Below are 10835 nucleotides of genomic sequence, written 5' to 3'. Positions count from 1 at the left end.
TTTGTCTGTTGTCATAATTTAGAAAATGGCCGCGAAACCAAGTTCTGCTATTCCAGAAGGTATTTCTCTTTTGTCCTTTTATTGTTCATTCTTTAGTATTTAATCGAACGGGAGAATTTTTTAAAAGCAATATATTCATAAAAAAATAGTTCAGAGCTTGTTACGGTTTATATTTTTATCAATGTTTTTAGTATGTGAATATGCTCTTCATTACAGGACAAATAACTTCTGATGATATTCCTCTGACATCTCTGGAAGAAAGCCTTTTAAGTTTAGAAAAACTTGATCGAGCATCGCCCGAGCTATGGCCTGAACAAAGTAAGCGATTATATTAATTGTTTGTTTTTTGGAATTATTGTGATTAATTTGAAAGTGGCGGGCGTTGCGTATTTTTAATGCTGTCATTCCTCCCACCATAGTGTTGTCGGAATTTGGCATTACGTTTGTAACGATCGTAATTTGAACATTTATTTAAAATGGAAGATAATGGCAGTTATCCTATTAAAGACGACAACTCACAGTGTTCAAATGAATCTTTTGCAGTTCCTGGTGTATCTGAATTCGCACCATTGCTTAACCCAAACCAATCTCCACCCTCATGGAATAAAGGACTAACCAAAGAGGACATGGGCTTAATTCAACGTAAGTTTAGACCCTATTTTACGTTATTTTTGAATTTGCGGAGCAAAACCATATAAGTTACAATACTCTCTGTAATTAATTAACATTACATTGCTAAAAAATTTCCAACTGGAATCATATAATTCCTGGAATAATACAATTAATTAGTAATTTTTTTGAAATATTAGACTTACTATGTAATGCTTACTTTGTATTGAAACAAGAAAGCAAATTGCTTTTGAGTCTGTGTAATGATGATGATTTATGTATAAGAACTTGCTAGAAGAATAGTATTGTATTTGCAGGGTTGATTTTATAGTATTGTATTTGTTGGATAGGGACGAAAGTGTAAAATTCCTGTATTCTTTCAAATCAATTCTTGTTTCTTTTCAAAGTTGAGCACATTATATATTATGTAGTTAGTGTCAAGTATTGAAGATTAATGGCACTATTGTAATTTTCCATGAAGATATATTGTAAATTATGTCTAAGTATGTACTTGTCACTCATTGTTTTTATGACTCCCATTGTGTGGCACAGATAGATACTCAAATTGCTCAATATCCTTCCTGACAACTGATAATATAAATGCTAAGTGGTTAGACAGTCAATTAGGCAATGTTTTTCTTTTTATTGTAATGAAAAATCTCATTTCTATATGAATTTCTTTATTTAAATGGGCAAAGCCACAGGTCACAGGTGGAAAGAATAATTAAAAAAGGGTTGCACCCCGGGAGTGCCGGCAGAAGTGAAAACTTGATTATTAACGTTGAGCATGTTTGATATCCATCCGTCTTACGCTTTTTCGATCAGGCCACGTGTCCTGACGCGAGTTTAAGATTTTATACCCATTACAGAAAAAGTGCTCAACGCCGCTAAAGAAGTTTTCACTTCAAAAATATAAATACTGAGCAAAGTTTTTCTCAATTACAGAACTGGGGTCGCTAACCACAATTGGTCTTATAATGGAGGTCAAAAAATTGCATGATCTTGCTTATCAACTTGGACTAGAAGAGGCTAAAGAAATGACAAGAGGAAAGTATCTGAACATATTCTCTAGGAAAAATCGATAGTGATTAGTGATGATATGCTCCGAGTTTAATTTTAATATGTTAATAATAATATATGTAATTTAGTTGTACTGGTTTTTAGAATAAATTATAATTTTAGTTCACTCAGTTTGTCTTTCATTCAGATAGCAATGGGGAATTTTTGCTAGGCAGTATTTGTTTCCCAATAAACATATGATACATAAAAAATATTTATCAAGCATTCCAATTGAAAATGAATTTAATAACTGATTGTTGAAAATATTTAAAAATTTAAAAGTATTTTTCATTAATTTATAGAAATTTTTCATATAGTAATGTTTATTGATTGCTTTTATATTACTGTTTCTTTTAATTTGTGATTCAAACTGATTAAAGTATGTAGGTTTATTTCTATTACACTACATTATAGTACTAGGAGAATATATTATATCGGAAAATTTGGCTGCAAGCATGTTTAATTAAATTTTTTCTAATCAATTTTTTGGAAAAAATTCCGTTCACTTAGTCTATATCACGGCAAATTACATAAAGATACTAATAAACCACGGTTGCCGTTTTTCACCTGGCCGCAACCCCTTGGCAGCCTGGTGCAAACAGGTATAATTTCAATCCATTTATATGTTACACATTTTTATTTATTATGCACCACTGTCCACCATACTCAGCATTTGTCCTAGTCAATTGGGTTGCCTGGCAGAGATCGCTGTCAGCGATAAGGCCGCCCTCTGTACATTGATATAAGGTTATTATGTGTTTAAAATTGTCCTTTATGGTGTACAATAAAGTATTTTTCATTCATTCATTCATTCATTCACATTCATATCGCACATTAATGTATCATATATCAAATTAAAGCTTTTTTCTTTTCATTATCACTGCCTTATTAAATCCAACCGCAAATGAGGGTTGCTGGCTGTTAAATATGATGAATATCAATTAATACATTCACATTATGCAGCTATTGAGTGGTGTGGTATCGTAAATAAAACACCTTTTAATTGCTTATTTTTTATTTAATATATCTATAACCAACAAATCTAGGTGAATTTAGGTGCAAAATTAAATTCTGTCTATAAATCTTATTTTTAGTGGCTTGCTTGGTTTTGAAATAAAACTTCGGGATGGCTGCACATCCCCGTAGTGGTATTCTAATTTGTATTTCTGCAACACCTGTAGAAGTAAATATGAAAAAAAAAAATTTATTAAATATTTCTTATACATGTATATAACAAAATCGTATGAATGAGCAGTCATATTGGTACAGAGGAGTCGAAAACCTGCGTATTTCACATTGACGGTATATAATTATTTTTTTTACGGCATACAAAAGCACTAAAAAGCCACATAAGTTTATATTTGAAAGCAATGAAAATTCCAAGAATTTTATTGTCATACCCTTATTGTTAGAAGAGAAAGCATGGTCTCCGCAATATTCTGGCCCAGGCACTTCCTGGCGCCATACCCAAAGGGGACAGAAGCAAACGCGTGATAATCACTAGAATCTTCTTTGAGCCATCTCTCTGGATCAAACTTTTTTGCGTCATCGAAATTTGTCTCTTTTACCGCTGCGTCTTGTGTAGACATAATAATTAGAGTTCCTCTTGGTATACTAACAACGTAAAAGATAAATTATATAAGTGCTCTAGAAGATATGAAAATTTAAGTGTTTACTTAAAACTGTTACATACTTATATCTATCCAATGTGATGTTCTTTGGTAAAATCCTGGTCAGTAAAGGAATCGGCGGGACAAGCCTAGAAAAAAGAATATACGTTGATGAAAAACTACTTGGTATTAATGATACTAAGTACTAAAAAGAGAAGAATTTTAATGTCGCAACAAACTCCAGAAAGTTTTGGCAACCCTAATATTATTAAAAGGTGAACCAAAAAAGGAGATTTGTATAAAAAATTTTCGGAACCTCAATGTCTCCTTTATGCAAGCTTGCAGGTATGGAGTGTTTTGTTTTAGCTTGGTAATGTCGTCTACTTTTAACTCTGGATACTTCATTGCTATTTCTTGATAAAGCTTCAGTTGAACTTTTCGATGTTTTGCAATATAGTATAGCAGATATGACATAGAGGACGCGATCTGAAATTAAGTTTAAAATTATATTGGTAAAATTATTAGGTAGCTGTACCTAATAATTTTACCAGGTTTTAATAGGTACTTACCTTATGGGCTATTAAAAAATATTTGGAGTACAAAAGCTTATCGTCTCATCGAGATAATGGAATTTGTACAAATTTTCAAATAGAGGTAGTTAGTTACATGAACGTAACGAAAAAATACCGGCACACATAAATTAACAGCATAGCTTAATCAAATGTAAGATTTTTTAACTAGTTATAAATACATATTTACCGTATTTACTCCAATAAGAAGCATGTCCATCAAGATCGTGGCGATATCTTCTGCGCTTAATTTATTGTCGCTTAACAATATCGCATTTATTAAACAATTTCGATCTAAAAAATATAAAATGAGATGTAAAAGAATAATGACTTTTTCATAACAAACTCAACAAATACCTAATTACTACTAACTTATGGCATTTTCTTCATTTTCACAAAATTGTCGTTCAGCCTCTAAGACATGCTTCCCAATCAAGCTGGAAAATAAAATTAAAGGGAAGATAACGTCGCTAACGGTGTCTTTTATAATATACCTGATATCACAGGGAATTTTCTCATACATGATGAAGTATCACCACGATGGTAGTGGTACACTATTTACTTATTAAGTGATGAATATCTTGTAAAATTCTACACACCTGCACCTGCACTAATTACCTGCACTCACACTAATCAAAGTGAAAACCAGGCTTAATACCTAAAATAAACAGCAGGATAGGACTCACAACTATGTTCAACAATGTGCCTACACGTGTATTAAGACGAGGGTTTTCTTATTTCTAATGTGTGTGATTTTGGGCATTGCTGCTACGCAATTAGGTAAGTATAAAAATTATAAAATTCAGAGAATTATTTTATATTTACACAAACGGCACATTTTTGACGACCTTTGAACAAGCGTTTGTGAGTCACTTTATGATGGTGAGTTGTTGACTGAGGACCAATCGTTATCGGCGAAATTGACTACTCATGCAGTGATGCAGCACATAGACATACAAATTATAATAGAGATATACCTACCTATATCTTGCGATCTATCAGCAAGTAGGTATAGCTTGTAAGCTGTAAGTAGGTACTAAATATCAATGTTTGAGTTTGAGTAAGACTAACTTGTCCAAATTATCGCAGTACTTCACCAAGCTAAACCATGAAGGTGTGGTAAAGAGTTTCCACGCATGCCAACCCGACTCGCACTTGTCTATAGCTTCCGTTGCCTTCTCCAAGTTGTGATACATCCAGGACATGTCGCACTGACTGTACACTAGTTCTGTATCGATCATTGAGAATTTCTTCGAAAATATCAATAGGCCTGCAGAAATTAATATATAAGTTCTGCGGCGTTTTATTACTAAGTTTTTATAGTTTAAATACCCAGAATGTGATATTATATTTATGTAGGTAGGTAACCTAGGCAATAATAATAATAGTTAAAAGAAAACTAAAAAACACGCTTTTTATAGAAAACTGAACTAAAACATAGAAAATTTTTATCAAATTAGTGTATTGTCATCGGTCCTCAATAAATCTACAAAGTTTGAACGAAATCTGGCCGTTTAAAGTGGGTCAAAATCGCGCCCAAAGAAGTCGGTTACAAACATACAGGTGAATCTAATATAAAGCGTGTAATAAATCATAGCTCACCCATGCAATCAAATGCCCATTTATGTATTTCCTTATAGAAATCCTTGACAATTTCATCTTGGTGATTTCTCAAATTGTAGATCTTTATTGCAAACTTGTCGCAAATCTCATAAATTGCGTTAGCGTAATGTGTGCTGGCGTTGTGTAATGGGACATCCAAAAGGGTCCTTTGTCGAATCCAATCCTGGCCTTGACTGTATGTGACAGTAAATTATTTTGTAGATAAGAATAATTTTTAAGTGAAACTTCTTATGCGTCGAGAGTAAAATTTCAATGTCGCGTCACGGCAATACCGTCACATATATTTTAATCTTGCCAAGGAAGTTTCACTTTTGACACGTGAGCTTGGCACACACGCTCTTTTTTAATTAAATAAATATATTTTTCGTTTATTTTAAAGTAGGGTATTTTCTCTATTTATTTGATACTCACGCAGTATACAAGCCACTGTAAAGATTGTTTCTGTGTTCTAATCTATATTTCTCCAATGATTCAAGTGTTGATCTAACTGGGTAATCGCCCTCCATGGCAAACACTTTACGAATATGATCAGGGTGATTAAGAAGAACTATGTCTCCACCAACCGGACTTACAAATCGGACTACGGGGCCGTATTCATCGAAAAGAGAAGAAAGAGCACGTATCGACTTCCTGTTTGACATGTATGACCCTACAAAACAAGATACTGTAAATCATGTTCGATAGTAATATCGGCCTAAGTTTATAAATTGAGAAAAATACTAACTTATGTTTAAGCCTAATGTTAGTAGTCCAGCAGTAACCTGCGTTCCAATTTCAGACAAATAATAACGCACTGATGATAAATATTTTAAAACTTTCGGGCCAGGCACTTCATCAAACGATAAAACTATCGGATCTTTATCTGAAAGCACCATAGGTACAACCCTTGGTGCCGCAAATATTTCTTTTGTTGGTGTATTACTCGCCGTCAACCCAGTTGTTGAATGTTTTTCTGGCTCATTTACCCGATTAACTTCTAAAGTCTTGGTTGTTTGCATCTTAACTATTTGCGCATGAAACGTTCTTTCATTATAGTAAAGATAATTTCTTAAAGACGGTTTTAACCATTGAATTTTATTTAGGAACATTGTGATATAGCACTTGCAAAGACAGCAAAGCTTTATTTTCCTGTGATACAATTTTTCTTTACTGATTTGACGGAAACAATTGAAATACCCAATATGAGTTATACAATATTTTTAAATTTCGCGCACTTTGTTCATGAAGGTTCACTTATTATATAAATCGTAGACAATATATACTTAAATAAATTTATAAATATTTTTTTATGAATTGCGAAATAATTAGACATTGAATAATAAATCAAGTGAAGTTAATCAAATTGATATGTTCCTGATAGCTAAATTATGCAATTACTTTATAAATTTGTGTAATTAATTATGTGTATTGTGTATTTATTTTGTTTTTGTCTTTGGCGCTTATAGAAAGTCAAAACTATGTTGAATAAAAATAAAAAATAAAAATGGATGCTGTTCATATTTTGCTAATAACACATAATCATAAAGTGAACGCAAAGTTAAAATATTGTACGGGCAACTTTGGGTGGTCTGTGTGCATTCGAATAGAAACGTCAAGGCGAGAATTGAAATTGAGATCAAGGAGCAAAGGAATAGTAGATGGCGGGAGTGATCCAGTGTGATATATCATATAAGTGATAGATTAGTATTTAAATCTTAGTGTAAAAAATAGCTATAAAAATGACTAGGTAAATATAATTTACTTTCATAAGTAACAACACTCACCGGATAAATCTTTAAATTACGATCATATTAGTGAATTAAGTCGTAGTAGAAATTGTGAGTCCTTCTATTCAATCACTTGATGATTCCTTAAAATTAAAGTGTGCATTCGTTATTGCAGAGCTAAAATAGAACTCGGCGATGTGACACCGCATAATATAAAGCAATTGAAGAAGTTGAATACGGTCGTATTTCCTGTATCATACAATGACAAATTTTATAAGGATGTGTTAGAGGCTGGAGAACTCGCCAAACTTGCATACTATAATGATATCGTAGTAGGAGCAGTGTGCTGCAGGATAGACACATCAGAAAATTCACGAAGGTTATATATCATGACCCTGGGTTGTTTATATCCCTACAGAAGATTGGGTATTGGTACCTTGATGGTGGAGCATGTGCTCAAATATGTCGAACACGATGGAAACTTTGACAGTATCTTTTTGTAAGTACATTTCATTCTATGTTATCTTTTGAAAATAACATCCCATATTAATTCTTACACTTTTGTTTTGATATTCAAGAAGTGGTGTAGGTTATGTGTCATTTTCTTTTTTTAGTTGGTAACCTTGTTAATCAATGAATTTCGAGTATTTATCTTAATCTGTATTTAGTTGGCATTGTTTAAATATACTTAAAAATAAGTAAGTATTAATTAATTGTGTTTTCAAACAAAACTAGCAAACAAATAATATTAATTTTGGCAACATATACAGTCTATGATATAGTTGTACTATGTGTAACTAATTAACAATCATAAGTTATTATCATGGATGCAATTTCATGTCAAAGATGCACTTATTTCATTTATCTTAACAAAGTTATTATAAATAAACAATCCTTTGATTTCCTATACTAACCTTCTGATTTTCATAATTTTACAGCTTTATCCCAATATTTTTATTTTCAGACATGTCCAAGTGAACAATGAAAGTGCAATAGACTTTTACAAAAAGTTTGGTTTTGAAATAGTAGAAACGAAGGAACATTACTACAAGAGAATAGAGCCGGCTGATGCGCATGTTTTGCAGAAGACAATCAGACGAACAAACAATGTGTCATTAGTCAATGGGAATGTGCCACACGCAAAGACGAATGGGCATGATTGAATGCTAAAATGAAACTCAAAAAAATCTCAATGCAGTTTTTACGCAAGTGATACTTAAGATAAGATTCGTAATCAGGTCCCGATAACCTACAGATTTTGATAAAATGAATATTTGAAAGGTGGTTGTGGTTTTATACAGTTGAGGCCATAATGTTTGTTTGAGATTGACTTCCTGAAGTTTTACATAAGGACTCAATTGCTCACTGATGATATGTTTTTATTGCACTGTTAATTGATGTATTTTGTTTTACATAAATGTAAAATGGGACAGATCCACAGTATCATGTATAAACATTATAAAAATTACCACAATTGAACAGTAAATAGCTCTGGCCAAACATCTCTTAACTAATGGAATGCTAAATCACTTGTTGAATATTTAATGTTTTTGTATTTATGTATAATATTAGGTTTTAAATTAAATTGATTCTTCTCACTATCTAACAAACTATTGTTATAAAATATATTTTCGCAACATCTATATTTTGTAGGAAATTTCATATTTTATTTGTAACACAGTTTGATACTTTTGAAAGCATGCTATGGCTAAAGTATTTTCCAATTTTTTATTGAGTAATGATAAAATTTTATTTAAAAAAACACTGTGTATTTTACTGAATGTTACCAAAAAGTCAATTTCTCCTCTTACAAAAACTCAATAAAATATAATCTCTGAATATCTTATTTCAATTAGTACAATAAACATGATTAACAAGATTTTAATTGTTTTATTGCCATTCCTATTTTCTTAACTTTTTGTATAATGAGTACTACTATTTCTTTTTCTATGATTATGAGCTAATCATACAGTACTAAGCTCTTGTAGAAAATAGCAGACAATGTCTATAATTAATTCAAATATTAAAAATATAAATGAAGTTTAATTAATTAGGTAGGTACTCATAAGCTTTACACTGAACGAAGTGCTTCAAATCAATTGGTATATCTTGATAGAGATCAATTATTAAGTATTTGACATAGAACGGGCAAATGGGCTTCTTTTTATCCAGACACATACCATGTTATTGAAAGCTTCAGGATCAAGTTACCAGTAAACAAATTAATAGTTGTTATGCTGGCTACTCACGTATCTGCCATATTGGTACAATCTCGGATTGCCCCTACTTGCCTATACTGACATCACAATTAACCCATTGAGCCCCGAACGGCACGATCGGTCCACGACACAATCGATTTTCTATTGTGTCTGTGATTCTGGGGCCTGAGTTATTAAGGAACCAATTCCAATATTGCCCCTGCTGCAGGGACGAGACTCGTGAGTAGCCGGTCTAAAAGGATGCCGTAGATAGGTACGCGAAATAAAAAGAATAAGATACATTTAATTTCTTTATTAAAATCAAAGACACTGTCTAACTAGTCTTCTGCAAATATAAAAACAACATCAAATTACAACATTTAGAACATAATTGTGTTATCATAGAACAAAACCAAAACAACAATTAGATTGTACTTATTTCTTAAATCTGTGATGAATAATGTACAAGACTAGGAGCAGTAATGTACATAATATGCTATAAAATAATTTGTGAGAAGAATCACCCATATAATAATATTCTTAAATTGGGATATACATAATTCATACAATATTATGATTTAAATGAGCAAATATAGAGCAATAGGGTGCGAGTTGATAGGATTCACGTAATAAATGCTCCTAGTCTGTACACATATAATATTAAAACCTATACAATAAAGGCCAACAACAAGAATCATAATTATAATTTAATAAAATTACATGATAGTTCAATAAATAATGGTCACACAATATAAAATATATAGTTACATACATTATAATTTATAATAATGATTGCACATAGATATAGGATTGTTTAATGGTCCTTATGGTATGATATACTTACATTTTGTTTTAAACGAGAAGGTAAACTTAGGAAATAGGAATACAGTGCATTATTAAGCATTATAAAACCGCTATGTTCATAACATTTAGATATTATATTTTTTGTTTACGTCGCTCTCAAAGTAACAGTAGGTAGTATTGAAATTATGCCACCTTTTTTTACTTTGAATATGGGTACTTTTTAATAAGTAAGTATTTTTATTTTCTTTGGTTAACTGTCGAATAAATGCCCCTCCACAATCCTATGAACTAAATCACAATATTCGAGAATATTAATTCATAATATAAACGCCAATTAATTTTAAATTCAGATCGCTAGATTTAAGTATATTTGTGAATGATGAGCATAATTTAATGTGATGTGAGCAAACAAGTATTTCCCTAATTTATAAGCTGTTAGAACATTTTATGTGTATATAAAACATTAGAATTAATTCTCAGTCCATCACACATAAGTACGCTAAACAAGCACTTTTTTCTTTAGAATACTGTCTGCTTTTACAAAGCATTGTTTCTATCACAGACATGTCTAAATATACATTACACATCTATTTTTTAATCTTTATTATTAAAATATTAATATTAAGTAAGTATTAACTTTCATTTCTAAGTTTAGTT

The 10835-nt window shown here is 31.4% G+C and overlaps 3 protein-coding genes across 3 annotated transcripts; 2 read left to right on the top strand and 1 right to left on the bottom strand.

Annotated features, from left to right (window-relative positions):
- Window positions 1-1799, top strand: lin-52 (DREAM core complex component lin-52). The gene is made up of 4 exons (XM_090103806.1): window positions 1-59; window positions 217-318; window positions 544-642; window positions 1555-1799. The coding sequence occupies exons 1-4, from the start codon at window positions 26-28 to the stop codon at window positions 1692-1694; spliced, it is 375 nt and encodes a 124-aa protein (XP_089959932.1). The 5' UTR covers window positions 1-25; the 3' UTR covers window positions 1695-1799.
- A 924-nt stretch (window positions 1800-2723) lies between these two features.
- Window positions 2724-6650, bottom strand: LOC149906981 (cytochrome P450 CYP12A2-like). The gene is made up of 10 exons (XM_090103723.1): window positions 6195-6650; window positions 5882-6119; window positions 5450-5643; window positions 4919-5117; window positions 4220-4284; window positions 4038-4141; window positions 3595-3764; window positions 3362-3427; window positions 3069-3282; window positions 2724-2843 (listed from the first exon to the last, which is right to left on the bottom strand). Exons 1-10 carry the CDS (start codon window positions 6556-6558, stop codon window positions 2733-2735), a joined length of 1725 nt encoding a protein of 574 aa, XP_089959849.1. The 5' UTR covers window positions 6559-6650; the 3' UTR covers window positions 2724-2732.
- A 383-nt stretch (window positions 6651-7033) lies between these two features.
- On the top strand, window positions 7034-9055 carry san (Probable N-acetyltransferase san). Its single transcript, XM_090104032.1, has 3 exons — window positions 7034-7196; window positions 7352-7675; window positions 8141-9055. Exons 1-3 carry the CDS (start codon window positions 7189-7191, stop codon window positions 8337-8339), a joined length of 531 nt encoding a protein of 176 aa, XP_089960158.1. The 5' UTR covers window positions 7034-7188; the 3' UTR covers window positions 8340-9055.
- The last annotated feature ends 1780 nt before the right edge of the window (window positions 9056-10835 follow it).

This window comes from Colias eurytheme, chromosome 7, assembly GCF_061535395.1.
Source record: "Colias eurytheme isolate Ceu_HAF_F1 chromosome 7, ilColEury1 Martin Lab GWU primary, whole genome shotgun sequence".
Taxonomy (NCBI): Eukaryota; Metazoa; Arthropoda; class Insecta; order Lepidoptera; family Pieridae; genus Colias; species Colias eurytheme.
This window is presented reverse-complemented; position numbering and strand designations above follow the sequence as displayed.